At 40.5% G+C, this 16,998-nt stretch overlaps 1 protein-coding gene across 11 annotated transcripts in view; it reads left to right on the top strand.

Annotated features, from left to right (window-relative positions):
* Positions 1-16,998, top strand: part of SNTG2 (syntrophin gamma 2) — a 365,214-nt gene that overhangs the window by 296,277 nt on the left and 51,939 nt on the right. For all 11 annotated transcript variants that reach the window (XM_060187060.1, XM_060187062.1, XM_060187059.1 and 8 more), the window contains one exon: positions 1,748-1,954. In XM_060187060.1, the coding sequence (XP_060043043.1) occupies positions 1,748-1,954 (207 nt within the window). The remainder of the gene's footprint in view (positions 1-1,747; positions 1,955-16,998) is intronic.

Here is a 16,998-nt window from a genome sequence, read left to right as displayed (position 1 = left end):
TAAATACACTCAGTAGTATACACAAGCACATATAAGTGCATGCATACAGTGCATATCTACATGATACCATAAGAGAAGCAAGAATCCTAAAGAACGATCCCCAAGGCTAGCAGAGAAACTAGCAGAGTCCAGAAGCTCATCTCTGCACACCACTGGTCACTTATACCCACAACCTCCATCCCAGAAGGCATAAGAAGCATATCTCAAATAAAACCATTGTTGTCCAACTTTAGAATGCACATGGATTTAGAATGCACTTAAAATCTATGAATGGAGTGAGCCTGGCTTAGTTCGGTGATCTAAACAGAGCAGAATATCTCTCAAAGCAAAGTTATGAGGATCCTACATGGGGTCAGCTCCTGTCCTTTCTGCTGTTGCAAACTATGACTATGACACTTCATCAGGTCATTTGAAACTGCATCAAAAGTGTCTGTCCTCACACCCTCTGTAGGGAGATCATGCCAAGCAGTCCCAGTGCAGTACCTGGTGAGACTCCTCACTGGGTATCTGTGGGATAAGTGAATAAATGTGTAAAATGAGGACTGATGAGAAACTAGATAGGAGATAAAGGTGGTGAGAGAGAAACAGAGAAAGGAAGAGAATCAAGAAAAAGGAGTGGCTATTGGATGTTGTCGCTCCTTTCCCCAAGGCTGAGTGGAAATGCAGTTGTGAAGCTGTTGTTGAGTTAATGATTGCCAAGTATTACAGGGGTGGGGTGGTGGACATTTACAGGGAAGGGTGGTGGGGTGGAGTGAAACAGGGAGAGAGAGAGAAAAAATATATATAAAGAAGACAGGAAGGAAAACAAAAAGGTGGGAGTAATAGGTTGAGGAAGAGAGACAGATCAACCAGATATTGACCCTGGCTGGCTTGATGACATTAACTCAATGAGGCACCCAGCTTACTGTTCTTTGAGATGGGAGAGTTGTAAGGATGTGCAACTACTTGGTTAAGATAAACAGGACTGGGGGAAAGGCATTATAGAAACCCCTGAGTATCTTGTCCTTCACAAGCTCACAGAGGTCAGAGTTGCAGAATCTCTACAAAGTGATTGGGATTGATAAATAGACACACTAGAGTATATTTAGATTTTCTCATGAAAGTGTTAACTATAAGTGAAACAGCAGGGTTTTTTCTCTGTGTTTCTATAAGTGAACATTCACATTTAAAGATATTGCAAAATTTTTATTGTACTTAACCAGAATCCTGGTGTTAACATTATTAACATTAAGTGGCCAGGTAACCTGCAATGGGCCAGAGAGATTGTGAGCCTGAGTGCTTTCTGTGCAGGGCAACAAATGTAGTGAGTAAGGAAGAGTTTACTGATTTCACAGGAGCTCTCAGGCAGAGGAAGATATGGGGCTGTGGTATCTTTACTGTGTTTTCCGTTTGCTGAATATTATGTTAAATTGGAGCCATGAGTGTCTCATGATTTTATTTTTAAAATTAAATATAGGAAAAGTCAATACGGTTGTAATATTTTTAAATGAAAGGAACTTAGGGCAAGTAGGCGGTGGACCTAATTGCATACAGACATTTACTCATGGGTGCATTTCCCGCTCTTGAAAAGGACACCGTGTTTGTGAATTTGCCTGCAGGATTGTGTCCAAAGGTACCAGCATGGTCTGATCTTTGGGCTAAACTCTCACTCCTAGGGGGGACCCTTAGTGAATGGGAGGCCTTGAATCCTCAGACTAGGAACAACTGTTCCACTCCAACACATTTTTACCCTTTGCTCTGTGTTTAGTTCTGGCTTACAGATGACTGCTGGTTACAAGCAAACTTATACCTGGGACTTCATGACTTTGACTTTGAAGAAAAGAAGCCGTACTGTTTCAGTGTCATGGTCAGTCATGGAAAGAGTCACGTCTTCAATGTGGAACTTGGAAGCGAGCTTGCTGTGTGGGAAAAATCATTCCAAAGAGCCACATTCATGGAAGTGCAGAGAACTGGGGTAAGCTGTGAAATCTTCCTTGGATACCTGAAATGGAGTAATTAGTGCATGTGTAACAACTTAACAGTATTTTAGGAAAACAAGAAATCTGTAAAAGTTTGACATTTTGCATCCAGGTTTTCATGTCTAAATGATCTTTCTATTCAGTGTCTTTAGTAGATTACAGGAGTTAATTCAAGAAAGAAGGAGAGAGAATTTCGCATCTCCATTTACATCTGTAGTTATATGGGATCAGAATCCATCTAAGGCACACCCTAAGGCCCCTGAAGTCGTACCTATAATCATGATAGAGGATGGGCATCTGATAGGTGCTATATACGGAAGACAGAACACGTGAATGTAATTCATCTTTAAGTTATTTGGATATCTGTAGTACTAAAGACATTTAATGGTCCTTCTTCTCAGTCTTAATGGTCCTAGGAGAATTTAAGATAGTGTGTGTGTCTGAATTACTTTTCCTTTCTCATGACAGCAAATAAATCATCACAAATTTGAATGTATATCAGTGGAATGGATAAGGCAGAATGTATTATAACCTCATTATCATAAATAGTGGATCCCTTCATGAGGAGAATATACACTACCAGAAGTAAGAATGACAGAGAATAAATGATGTGTCATAGAGATTTAACTCCACACAAAAGTTTCTGGTTCTCTCCTGACTAGTATCAATAACTCCTAGGGTGTGAATTTGGTAACTAAAGCCAGAGGTTTCATTTAAAAGCATGTTTTGAATGTGAAAAGATTAAATATTATCATTTGTTTCTCAGACTGTAATTATGTATAAAACTCCAGGATGCACTGATTTATAGTACTGGAAGCATCCCTTAACTGTTTAATGTTCAATGAATTTTTCACAGTGTCACTCCCCTCACACACTCAAGAAAATCAAAAGTTAGGGTTCTTGTAATGCCTTTAGACTCTCTATTTTGGTTGGACACCACCACCTGGAATTATGACTAATCCCTGATGCTTATGAAAACCTTCACACCTGATTAATATAACCATAGTGCTGTGTATTGAAAGGGCCCTAAAGTACTGGACGCAAAATTTGTTTTCTTAGGAATTTGTTCAAATGCATGGGGCCCAGTGGTGGTTGCACCTTGTTGAGTGCACATGATACAATGTTGGCTCAAGAACTTGGGTGCAAGCTCCTATTCCTCACCTGTAAGGAGAAAGCTTCAGAAGCAGTAAGTCAGTGCTGCAGGAATCTCTTTCTCTCTCCCTCTTCCTCCCCTTATCAATTTCTTTCCTCTATCAAATAAATAAAGTAAATTTTTAAATAAAACCAAATGTATACTCATTCTTAGCAATTTAGGAATCATCTGTACAGGAAATTCATCTACACAGTTTCAAAAACAACTGAACAACCCAGGCAGTAGCACAGTGGGTTAAGTGCACAGTGCCAAACAAAAGGACCAGCATAAGGATCCCGGTCCGAGCCCCCTGGCTCCCCACCTGTAGGGGGATTCACTTCACAAGCAGTGAAGCGGGTCTGCAGGTGTCTATCTTTCTCCATCTCTGTCTTCCTCTCCTCTCTTCTGTCCAGCAATAACAACAACAATAATAATAACAACAAGGGCAACAAAAATGGGAAAAATGGCCTCCAGGAACAGTGGATTCATAGTGTAGGCACTGAGCCCAAGCAATAACCCTGGAGGCTAAAAAAGGATTTAAAGAAGATATCTTACATTTTTATCACAGAGTAGCTATTATATATATATTTGTGTGTGTGTGTGTGTGTGTGTGACATAAAGTGTTTTATTGTATGATGGAGATGTTTCCAATGTACAGTATAATTATTTGATATTTATATATATTGCAAAGTGATCAAACAGAAAGTATAGTTAATATTTGTCACAAACTTTCTTTACAAGCATTTTTTTCTTGTGATGAGAATTTTTTTTGATATCTGACTTCTCTATTCTTTTTTTATTTTATTTATAAAAAGCAAACACTGACAAGACCATAGGACAAGAGGGGTACAACTCCACAAAATTCCCACCACCAGAACTTCGTATCCCATCCCCTCCTCTCATAGCTTTCCTATTCTTTAACACTCTGGGATTATGGACCCAATGTCATTGTGGGATATATTTCAACATGATAAAATAAGGGAGTACAACAGTTCTGAAAAAAAAAATCTTTATTTACTGGATAGAGACAGCCAGAAATCGAGAGGGTAGGGAAGATAGAGAGGGAGAGAGGGAGAGACAAAGAGAGACACCTGCGTCACTTTTTCACCACTTGCAAAGCTTTCCCTTTGCAGGTGGGGACCAGGGACTTGAACCCAGGTCCTTGAGCACTGTAACGTGTGCTCAATCAGGTGCGCCACCACCCAGTCCCAAAAAAATTTTTGAAGCACCATCCTCACATCTGTGTGCCCCCATTTTCATTGCTTAAGAGAATTGTTGGGGTGTTAATTATTTTTTTATTTTTATTTATGAAAAGAAAAAGAAAACATAGCGTAAGAGGGGTAAAATTCCACACAATTCCCACCACCAGAATTCTGTGTCTCATCCCTTCCCCTGATAGTTTCCTATTCTTTATCCCTCTGGGAGTATGGACCCAGGATCATTATGGGATGCAGAAGGTAGAAGGTCTGGTTTCTGTAATTGCTTCCCCGCTGAACATGGGCACTGACAGGTCAATCAATACGCCCAGCCTGTCTCTCTCTTTCCCTATTGGGGTAGGGGTCTGGGGAAGCGGAGCTCCAGAACACATTGGTAGGGTCGTCTGCCCAGGGATGTCCAGTTGGCATCATGCTATCATCTGGAACCTGGTGGCTGAAAGAAGAGTTAACATACAAAGCCAAACAAATTGTTGACTAATCCTGAACCTAAAGGCTGTGAAGATTTGCAGATGAAGATTTGGGGTTTCCATTTTGAAGATAGCTGGTAGGCCTATTTTAGTTATTTTCCAAAGGGCCCATGACTATACTAGTTTTTCCCTGAGCCTGACCTCTGATATGCAGGTGGACCCAAGTTATTATCTGGGGAGATGATGTCGTGACTGGAAAAAGGGCTAGAAAGCTGGATCAGCGAAGAGAGTAGCTCCTATATATGGGAAAGGTGAATATTGTTGACTGAAGATCCTCATTACTCCTGTGAGACCTTTCCTTTCTCATAGGATTCTCTAATTCCATTTCAGCTGGTTCACTTCCTAACAAAGCCCCAAACTTAGATATAGATCAGGTCCCATAAGATAGGGCATATATACACATGTATCCATAAATTAGGGCAAAATATATCCCTGAAAGAAAAAGTGCACAATAGTAAGCAGTGAGTCAATAAATGAAGCAAGCAAGTAGAAAGACCTATAAAGACACCATAAAGTTCCTAATGAAATAGTTTCTACTTAGACCTAGATACCCTCCTCACTTCCTATTACATTTCCCTCAGTCACTCCAAAGCTAACCTTATCAAAGTAAGGACTACAAAAGCTGAATAGGGGCAAGAAATTGGCATACTTTAATGATGACTCTTTAGTCACTATCAGGCCACCTCATCATCTGTGGGCCTAGTCAGGGAGTTCTGAGATTCCCACACAGACATGATGGGCCTAGACCTCAAATAGATCCCTTTCACTATTGTCACTGGTCATCTCTATCAGGAACAACACAATATACCCCTTTGTTATTTAAAGGAAGTTAATAGACAAACAGATGAAATTCTCAACAGAATGAATAATCCAATCCTAGTGTTGGAAAGAAGCTGAAAGTTTGTTTCATTTGGTACCCAGTTAGGAAGAAATCTAAAACTTTACTCACCTTTAAAATCTTGCTGGGCAAGCAGTCTTTCCTTGTGTTCTGTTCTTTCCTTGTTCAAAACCAAAAGGGTAAGGGTTTGGGAGAGGTACTAAAGCGTCAGTACCTCTGGATATGTCTCCTAGAGGAAGGAGTGACTCTTACTGAAAGACCCTTGGTCTCAGAGGATTTAGGAAAAGGAGAAAATTAAAAATGATAGCCAGTGTGTCCGTTTTATAGTACAAAAATTCTAAACTTTGTATTAAGATGTAGGAGACAGAAATATATCTGAACAACTTGTAGAGAAAGTTATTTCCAACAATCCTCAATTGATATAATGACCTTTTGTGGGTGGGTGGTGAAGATAAAAATGAATATGCGCTTAAAAACAGGTAGTGTAATAACTGTTGTATTGCCATAGCAGTGTGTGTGTGTGTGTGTGTGTGTGTATTTGTAATCTTCATTACTTCACTACTCCTGACAGATTTTTTAAAATAGACAAAGCGAAACAGAGATTGAACAAGAGAGGAAAACACACAATACCAGTGCTTCTCCCTATGTGGTGGAGGTCAGACTTAAGCCTGGGCTGTTAACATGGCAAAGTGGGCACCCTTTCAGATGAGCTATTTTTCTGACTCATAACTGTTGCATTGGGAAATGACATTTGTCCCTTAGTTTTTCAAAGACTGGATAATAATAGGATTGTGAGACTGCTGTTGACTAAATAGTTGCCATATTCTGTGCTGTGCAAGAATATATGAATTGACTCACAGAGCTCAATAAAAAAATTATTCTCAAATTGCAAGAAGTAAAGGTCACTCACAGTCTCTTAGTATGTTGGGTTCCTAGATCTAAGTCCCCTCCTAATTCTCACTCAAGACCTCCCTTTTCCAGAAATAACCCGCAAGCTTTCCTACTGAGATCAGAGGAGATTAGGCGTGTTCAGGGTGGTATGGCTGCAGACAGGCTTTCCTAGGTTTTGCCCAACTAGTGATCAAGTACTGAGGAATTTTCTCCTTGAATCTTGGTTTTCTAGTGTCAGGTGTGGGTGAGAAGGTTAAAGCAACTATGAAATAAGATAAATTCAGTTCTAGGCTGAACAATTTCTTTTTCTTGCTTCCTTTCTTCCTTTCTTTTTCTTTCTTTTCTTTTCTTTTTCTTTTTTTTTTACTTATTTTTACCAGAGCACTGGTCAGCTCTGGCTTATGGTGGTGTGGGGACTGAACCTGGGACTTTGAAACCTCATGCAAGAATCTCTTTGCATAACCATTATGCTATCTCCCCATCCTGTGCAATTTCGTCTAACTCTATCTGATACCATAACTGAACTAATTAGAAAAGGAACAACAGAGACCCAACAGTCCATAGGAGGAAGGAAATAATTATTAATTAATTAAAAAGTTACTTAAATGGAAACCAAAAAGATGATTCAAAAGATTAATAAAACCAAGTTTTGATTCTCCAAAAGGGACTACTGGATAAAGCAGTTATGGGACATGTTCTCAGCAGAATACTATGCTGCAATTAAAAGAAATGATATTGTGTCCTTTGGGACAAATTGGATGCAACTGGGCATGATATTCCTTAGTGAAGTAAGTAAGTAGGTAAAGGACAACTACCAGATTATTTAACTGATATTTGGAATCTAGATAATTGAAATACATGAACTGGGAAAGAAAAACATAAAAAAAAAACAGAAGTAAATTGTCCTCAACTTTGAGACTAGTACTCTTGCCTCTCTTGTATCTTTCCCTCAGTATATCTCATTAAAATAAAGTAATAAAAATAAATAAATAGAGACAAACAAAAAAAGTTCCATGATAGCAACACAACACACACTGTAACCTATCTGAATTGAACAGAATGCTTTCCCTGTAAGTGACATGATTTTGTTTCTCACTACCCCACATGCTGGTGACCCAGCTTTATATAGATTTTCCTGCAGCCATTTCATCTCTTTAACATGTTTGCCCTGCTGATATTTGAGGTTTAGGTTTTCCTAGACTGGTTCCCTTTGTGGCTGCAGAAGCAACAGGTGCCATGGTCCTTCTTACTAATGATCTGTAGGAGGGGCACATCACAGCCGAGGTCATGCCTTCAGTCTGACTCTATCAGCTTGTGTCATGAACCAAACAGACCAAAACACTTGTTCCAGAGCGTCATCTACTGTGTGACTTCTGCTAGCCAGTGCCCACTTTGGCACCTGCTGTGGTTATCTTCCTTTTCAGAGGAGAGCCAGGCTTTCCCCTTAAAAAGCACAGTTTAATTGGAGAGGAAATGCAAGGATCAGTTAGACAGCTGCCACTCTTCTGCAGAGTTCACACAGCATCTCAGTAGAAAATCTGTGAGACAGAAAACTGAATTAATGGATTATATTTTGCCCCTTGTCCCAACTTTAAAACAAAGGGCATCAAAAATTCAGTGACAAAATTAGAGTTTCTATATTTCTGATTCCTACACCTGTTAGAGATCTATCTCTTTTTTCTCCAGTAATTCATAAGGCATTTTTTCGAATGTTTAGGTGGGAATATTCAAATATGTTAATGGATGGCCAGATGAGTGGATAGGTTAATATATAATTCTCCATTCCAATGAATGTCAACATTGCATTAAAGAAATGAATGAATTCATGACCCATGGACCAGGCAGAGAAGGCTGTTGTTTTACACAAAGTCTCAAATGGGAATGCTGCTTCTGAAGCGGTAACCCCATGCTTGGCTGTACAATGGAGTCACTGTTTTTTTTTGCTTTTGAAATCTCATGTCCAGAATACATCAGCAAGGATTCTGGATTCAGCAGATAATGTTCCTACTAGGTTACAGTATGTATCAGGACACAGGTCAGGTATGAAGTAGATAGAGTATTCTTAGAGAATAAATGCTGGATGTCAAAACTGTCAAGACCTTCTCAGGACTCAGTTCATTTATCTCCAAATTTTATTCTCCAAGAAGAAAATAAAATAAGTCACAAGAAGAACTTGTACTCTGTAAATATTTTAATGAGTGTGTCTAGAGATGAATCTCAGGCCCATGTAGTGCTGAAAGTTGCTATCTCAGCAAAACAGCATTTCAGAAAGCATCACTCTTTTATTTTTATTTTTTTATTTATTAAAGAATTTTATTGCCACTTGGGTTATCAGTGGGACTCAGTGCCCATAGAAGGAACCCACTACTCCCAGCAGCCAGCTTCTCCTCTTTTTCCCGTTATTTAATAGGACAGAGAAAAATGGAATAGGAGGGGCAGATAGAAAGGGAGACAGAAAGATGAACACCTGCAGCATTTTTTACCACTCTGAAGCTTCCCCTTTGCAGGTGGAGATTAGGTGCATGAACTAACATGTGCATTCAAATGGGTGCTCCACTGCCTCCTCCCTCTTCAGACCACACCAACCCCCAACATCACTGCTTTTTAAAAATAAACTGACATTAGGACCCTAATGCTAGTAAAATCGAATCTTGTGATGGGCATATGTGGATATTAACTGGAAAAGAAAACACTGATACACCCTCACTGCCCAGCCCTAGGGGTTTGAGTTAATTATAACCCTTAGGTTGATTTATAAAGTCTTCCCAAAAAGCATTACTATACCCTGACAATGTGATTATTGAATCATTTATTTTAAATTGACAGCTATGAGCACTGGCTCTCCATAACAGAGGAATGAAATAAAATCTCTGTAGTTAGCCATCACATGACAGGTGTGACTCCATTATTTGTAAAGATCCACTACGGAGGAGACTCGTTTTGTTCCCAGAGGTCATTATCATTCTAATGGTTATGTCTGAATTCAACCCCATTTATGAATTATTCATACCAGGACATCACCTAGAGATGGGGAAATGTGTGAAAATCATCATATCCCCTATGTGGGAAAGATGCTTTGGGGACGTTGGTGCTTCACAGATTAAACCCTGCTTATTCACAGGATGAAGTCCATACTCAGCCTGGGGAGCCAGTGGGAGAGCTAACAAGTTTTCAGCTGCTCTCCCAACAGCCCTGATGCACTTTGTGGTGCCCAAGTTCCTCTTGGTAGAAATAGAATATCCAGGAAAAACAAAACACACCTTTTCAAAGTCTCTCTGAGCAAAGATGCCTTCAAACCCTTAAAAAAATATTCTTTATTGGATAGAAGCAGAGAGAAATCAAGAAGGAGGGGGAACATGGAGAGAGAGAGAGAGAGAGAAAGAAAAAAACCTGCAACACTGCCTCATGCTTATGAAGCTTCTCTGCAGGTTGGGACTGGGGTCTTGACCCTGGGTCCTTGTACATTGTAACATGCCACTCAACCGAATGTATCACCACCCAGCCCCTAAGCCCTGGTTTCTTAACCACCAGGCAAAAAAGACTCACCCAAATCCAGAAAAATCTGGAGCTTAGTCTCCTTTTCATTGTGAGAGGCACCACTGTGTTATTCCAGAGAGGGAAGCCAAGACAAGACAACAAAACACTTGGGGAGAAGCTGCTTACTACAGGATCAGCTCATCTAGAAGGATTTATAACCATTGGAGACTTTTAAAGGTAGGATGGTACTGAGGAGGTAGTCCAATGGGTAGAGCAAATGTGTCCCATGCTGGAGGTGCTGGGTTCAGTCTTCAGTACACCATTATTGCACCATGGACTGAAACAAGTAGACCTCCAATGATAGCAAGAAGGTGCTTTGATTTTTTTTTTTTTTAATCTTCATCCTACACTTCATTCCTCTCCTGCAAAGGTACTCTTTTTTAAAAAATGAACTGGGTATCTAGCTTAGTTGCAAAGAGCATGGTGAGAAACTAGGATTAAACCATGCTACTGAAAAAAAAAAAAGAGGGAAGCAAAGGAAGATTGATAATCTGGACGTAGTGAATGCTCCATGATCAGAGACATTCAGGTCCTTGACTTTGTCAGGGACTTTGTGGAGAAAGATGCTGTATAGATATTGGACAAGGCTGGGAAGATAGCACAGTGGTTATACAAAAAAAGAAAAAAAAATTTAGGACTTTGTATGGCATGCCCATGGAGTAACAGGGAACAGAATAGATCTCTCTCAAAACAACAAATATTTGTAACTATCAAACTTAGTAAACTCACCAACTACAGCTGACATCTGCATCCTCAGCTTCCAGCTTGCAGATGTTATCTTAATTCCATCCTCACTTCCCTGGGCAGACAGCCTCACCAGTGTTTCCTGGAATCTTACCTCTCCAGAGCCCTACCCCACTAGGGAAAAATTGAAACTAGCTGGGGGCATGGATTGATTTGCCTACACCCATGTCCTGTGGAGAAGCAACTATAGAAGCCAGAAATCCCATCTTCTGTACCCCCAAAATAATTTTGATCTATACTTCTAGTGGGGGGAGAAATAATAGGGAAAAGATGACCAGAGGGCTCTGAACTCCAGCTCCATCAGGGCCTGGAGAGAGACAAAAGGACAAGGTAGGGATATTTGGATATAGTAATAGGTGTATGTGTGCTTGGAAAGGAAGAGAAGATGGGGCCTTAAAAATGGGCAAATATATAAAAATACAGACAGATAGTTGTAAAAATTATGTTAACCCACACCTGAAAGCTTAAGAGAGCTTTAGCTTACAATGGAGAGATAGGAAATTCAGAATTCTGGTACTGGGAATGGTGTGGAGTTGTCCCCCTGATATCTTGTAATTTTTAGGTCATTAATAAAAACAAAACAGAACAAAAAGTTTTCATGCCTGAGTCTTCTAGATTCCAGGTTCATTCCCCAGAACCACTATAAGCCAGAGCTGAGCAATGATTTGGTAAGAAAGAAGGGAAAGAATGGGAGAGAGGGAGGGAGGGTGGGAAGAAGAAAAGGTAGTAAAGGAAGAAAGAGAAGGAAGTAAAGAAGATGAACACTTGACAAACTGTACTGACAGAAGATCACTTAAGATGTTGCCAGCATATCCATATAATACACAAATACAAGGAAATGTCTTTAGAAGTGGAACATGCTGAAATTATTCTGAAAGGCATACAGCTTAACAAATCAGCACTCTACTATTAGAAGGGCTTTGAATTGGAAATGGGAGGATCTGTTTTTTTTTAAAGCCTTCAATTTTGAATGAAAAACTAAATGTAGCAAGACTGAAATGTCCTTAGATTTTCTTCCAGTGCCTTGAGGGACAGGGCAGTAGCCCAGGTTAGCTGCTGTCAGCCTCTCCTCTCATCCTGTTGCACTTGCATGTCCTTCTCATCTGTGTCACTCTCGCCTCCTTCCTATGCAACCCTTTATACAGACATCCCTACCTGCAGCCACCCAGCTCTCACTGCAGAGCCTATACCCACTGCATTGGCACAACGTCTCCACTTAGCAAGCTGTTTCTGTGTCTGTTCTCTCTGTTTAATTGTTTCCTTTCTTGCAACTCTGTGTCTGTGGCACTTTGTGATGTCAACACCACCCACAGCTTGAATGGGGCAGGAAAACAAGAACTAACAAAGGACCTTTGTTGGAACTAACAGGGCCTTGCAGGTGGCACAGGGGTTTCTGCTGTGCAGCTTTTCTTCTCCTCTCCTCTGCCCACAAACTTCTCTCCATGTTTCTGCACAACCAACACCAAATCCACCAAGCTAGGAGGAGTCAGGTCACACTCCCTGAAACCTAGAGGAATGGAAAGCATTTCCCAAGATTAGGCAATTGGTTGATGCATCACTGAAACCAAGTCAACTTGTCCTTTCTCTGGGTTTTGACATGTCTCCATTTATTTTACCAGCTGCCTTGTTCTGATTTCAGCCTCTCGCCTATAACTTAATGGTGGTGATGGTAACAAGAACTGTTATAGTAACAATATTAAAGAGTTCCATGTTCACAATTTAAATCAGCCTTATATTTTGACCTGCTTTGGATATATTGTCATAATGTATAATGATATTTTCTGGCAAATAAAAAAATCAGAACTATGTTCTCTCAGCTGCCATTAGCATCTACACTGAACTATCTTTCCTTCACCTTCCAGGGGGTACATCTTCTCACTCTTTAGCAAGCTAAGATCCACAATTCAAGTCTGAATCCTACTGTCCGTTCTAGGTCTTAGGTGTTCCTGTTTAACTAGGTGATGAAACTTACCTCATATTCTTCTGGAATGGGGTTGTCTTCCCTGCCGCCAACACCTGTGTCTTTATATCACCTGAGTGTAAAGGGACTGTGTATGTGCTTATGCATATTTCTCACTAAATTCAAAGGGGAGCTGTCTTTTTAACTCCAACTTTTTCTGTCTCCTGATGTTCATTTTTTTTTCACTGCCCTTCCGGAGCAGATAAAATTCATTTGAATAACAATAAACATTTTATTTTTCTGAAGATGAATTTTCTAGGCAGTTTCTGAAGTAATCTTATACACTTTGAATGAGGAATATAAATTGGAGAAGTAAAAAAAGAGGAAAGGATAGAACATATGAATCTATTTTTTCTGAGACAAATATTTGGAAGGAGCTGAAGAAACTACAGGACCCTATACTGTTCTCATGTTGTATATCGTATTGATAGTCACAGCCGTTTTCTATAAGCAGGTTAATGTCACCAAGTGTATATTTGCATCTTACAACTCTTGTGAGTTCAGTCCATTGTGATTAGCAAAGTTCTCCCATGTTCTGTCCATTCTACCCCTCCTGATATCCCTCTTCCTGTGGTCAGTTGAGAAAAGAGAAGAACCCCCATTCTATAGGAAGGAACTGTGCTCAAATACCCTGGATCATGTAGTCTTTACAGTATGAGGGAAGGTTCTGAAGTATTTCTCTTTTTTTAATATTTATTTATTTTCCCTTTTGTTGCCCTTGTTTTTTATTGTTGTTATAGTTATTGTTGTTCTTGTTGGATAGGACAGAGAGAAATGGAGAGAGGATGGGAAGATAGAGAGGGGGAGAGAAAGATAGACACCTGCGGACCTGTTTCACCGCCTGTAAAGCGACGCCCCTGCTGGTGGGGAGCGTGGGGCTCGAACCGGGATTCTTATGCTGGTCCTTGCACTTTGCACCACCTGCGCTTAACCCACTGCGCTACCGCCCGACTCCCTCTGAATTATTTCAGTTCCAAATCTCCCCCCACTTTTTATCTTTTTTATTTTCTCACAAATATATGCTACAGTGCAGTATAGTATATTACTCACTTGTGATATTTTAGCCTTAGTTTTCTAGGCAAGCTGAGGCTGAGGAATTTAACTAGTATCTGGATAACTTAGCTAGCTAGTTATTTGGCCAGGACTAACTTGTTCCTATTAGACCATATTGTATAATGACCATCTTGTTTACAGAATGTTTCTTTTTTTTTAAATTTATTTTATTTATTTATTCCCTTTTGTTGCCCTTGTTTTATTGTTGTAGTTATTATTGTTGTTGTCGTCGTTGTTGGATAGGACAGAGAGAAATAGAGAGAGGAGAGGAAGACAGAGAGGAGGAGAGAAAGATAGATACCTGCAGACCTGCTTCACCGCCTGTGAAGCTACTCCCCTGCAGGTGGGGGGCCGGGGTTCGAACCGGGATCTTTATGCCGGTCCTTGTGCTTTGCGCCACCTGCGCTTAACCCGCTGCGCTACGGCCCGACTCCCCAGAATGTTTCTAAGTGAGGTAAGTGGAGCAAGCATAGGTACAGTAAATACAAAATAATTAAAAAGTTAAGGTTGGGGGCCCAGCGGTAGCACAGCTGGTTAAGCACACATGGTATGAAGTGCAAGTACCAGCATAAGGATCCTGGTCCGAGCCCCAGGCTCCACACCTGCAATGGGGTTGCTTCATAGGTGGTGAAGCAGGTCTTCAGGTGTCTATCTTTCTCTCCCCCTCTCTGTTTCCCCCTCCTCTCTCTATTTCTCTATGTCCTGTCCACAACAATGACATCAATAACAACAACAATAAACAACAAGGGCAACAAAAGGGAAAAATAGCCTCCTGACGCAGTAGATTGTTGTGCAGGAATGGAGCCCAGCAATAACCCTGGAGGAAAAAAAAATTAAGATTGAGGCCAGGCAGTGACATACCTGGTAGAACATGCATGTTACATTGATCAAGGACCCAGGTTCTAGTCCCCTATCTCCAGGTCAAGTAGGGGGAAAGCTTCATAAACTGTGAAGCAGTGTTGCACTTTTTTTTCTTTCTCTCTCTTTCCCCCTCCCCTCTCAGCTTCCCTCTCTCTCTTTCTCTCTCCACATATGTGTGTGTGTGTGTGTGTGTGTACACAGTTCTTAAGAAATTACCAAATGAAAATAAATACCAGTACTTGTTAAGATTTTCTCTAAGACTATAGTAAATAAAACCCAGCTAAAATCTTAAGACTTGACTCAGGTGCCCGAGTGGTAGTGCACCTGGTTAAGCATATGTTACTATTTGCAAGGATATAAGTTTGAGCTCCTGCTCCCCACCTGCAGTGAAAGCTTCACAAGCAGTGAAACAAGTACTGCAGGTCCCTCACTGTCTCTTTCCCTCTCTATCTCCCATTCCCCCCTTAGTTTTTCTCTGCCCTGTCAAACACAGGGGAAAAAAATTAAAAAGAAGAAAATGGCCACTAAGAGCAATGGATTTGTAGTCCCAGCACTGAGCCCCAGTAATAACCCTGGTGAAAAAAAAAAAAAGAAATCAAGACTACATAAAAATGATGCATAAACAAAAAAGCTCATATTTCTTAATTTTTCTAAGCTGCATTCTAGCCTGAGATCTCATTTTAAAGAGAGGCAGGAAGTCCTCTCTGCAGTCGTTTTACACAGCCCCATATTCCTCTCTTGGTTTGAAGTCTTGTTTTGCTGCTTTGTTTTTTTCCAAATTGTATTAATCTTTCACCAGCCACCTTTTATTTTTCACACCTCTCATCTTGTTTCCTTCCTCCCAGCATCGCCTTACTGTTCACAGGCTTGTTTTGTTTTATCTCATCTGTTGAGCATTTTGATATCCTTATATTGCCCATATGTATAAGATCATATCTTCTCTGGCTGAGCATTATAGAAGACTCAAAAATTAAAAAAAAGAAAAACAAACTGCTGCATAAGCACCAAAGTTCAGGACAGTTCATGGATAGGCTATTTTGACTATTCTTTTTTTAAAAATTTTATTTATTTATTTATTTAAGAAAGGATAAATTAACAAAACCATAGGGTAGGAGGGGTACAACTCCACACAATTCCCACCACCCAATCTCCATATCCCGCCCCCTCCCCTGATAGCTTCCCCACTCTCTATCTCTCTGGGAGCATGGACCCAGGGTCATTGTGGGTTGTAGAAGGTAGAAGGTCTGGCTTCTGTAATTACTTCCCTGCTGAACATGGGCGTTGACTGGTCTGTCCATGCTCCCAGTCTGCCTCTCTCTTTTCCTAGTAGGGTGTGTCTCTGGGGAAGCAGAGCTCCAGGAAACATTGGTGGGGTCTTCAGTTCAGGGAAGCCTGGCCAGCATCCTGATGACATCTGGAACCTGGTGACTGAAAAGAGTTAACATACAAAGCCAAAAAATGTGTTGAGCAATCATGGACCCAAAGGTTGGAATAGTGGAGAGGAAGTGTTAGGGGGATACTCACTGCAAACTCTAGTGTACTTCTGCTTTCACGTATATATTTTGCAGTAGTTTATGGATACTTGACTATTCTTATATTGAGTTCTCAGTGTGGCTTACATTCTTTTGTATAACTAGTTAAGTGTTGTTTATGCACTGAATCTAGTGTCTCCAACATGCACCAGTCTGTTTTAGATATTTTCATATGAGGAAACTGTGGTCCCAGAAGTGATTTTCCCCAAGATTTTAATCAGCCAGATCCCTTTACCTAGTCTAAAGTTTTAATTTTCACTTTATTGGCCACAGGCATGCATATTTCCAGAGGCACTATGTTCTCAGATGATGGGGGAAAAAAATCTATAATTCTGATCATCACAGATAATGGAAAATTTTTTCAATAAACTATAACTAGATAAAAGTGTGTGTGTGTGTGTGTGTGTGTGTGTGTGTGTGTGTGCCTGCCTGTGTGTGTGTATGTGTTAGTGCATGTTAGACAGAGAGGAGAAGGAAACACGCTTTAGGGGGTTGGATGGTGGCATACCCAGGAAAGCACACATAGTACTAAAGGCAAGGACTCGCAAAAGGATCCAGGTTCGAGCTCCCATTTCCCACCTGCAACTGGGACTCTTTCACAAGCAGTGAAACAGTTCACTCTTTCTCTCCCTCTCTACCTCCCCCCTCCCCTCTTAATTTTTCTCTGTCCTATCTAGTAAAATAGAAAAAAATGGCCTCCAGGAGCCGTGAATTCATAGTGCCGGCACCTAGTCCCAGCACCTGGAGGAAAACAGTAAAAGAAGAAAGAAACATGCTCTGTTTTTAATTATTTGAGTTTGTAAGAGAC

Source organism: Erinaceus europaeus, chromosome 3, assembly GCF_950295315.1.
Source record: "Erinaceus europaeus chromosome 3, mEriEur2.1, whole genome shotgun sequence".
In the NCBI taxonomy this organism is placed as follows: Eukaryota; Metazoa; Chordata; class Mammalia; order Eulipotyphla; family Erinaceidae; genus Erinaceus; species Erinaceus europaeus.
This window is presented reverse-complemented; position numbering and strand designations above follow the sequence as displayed.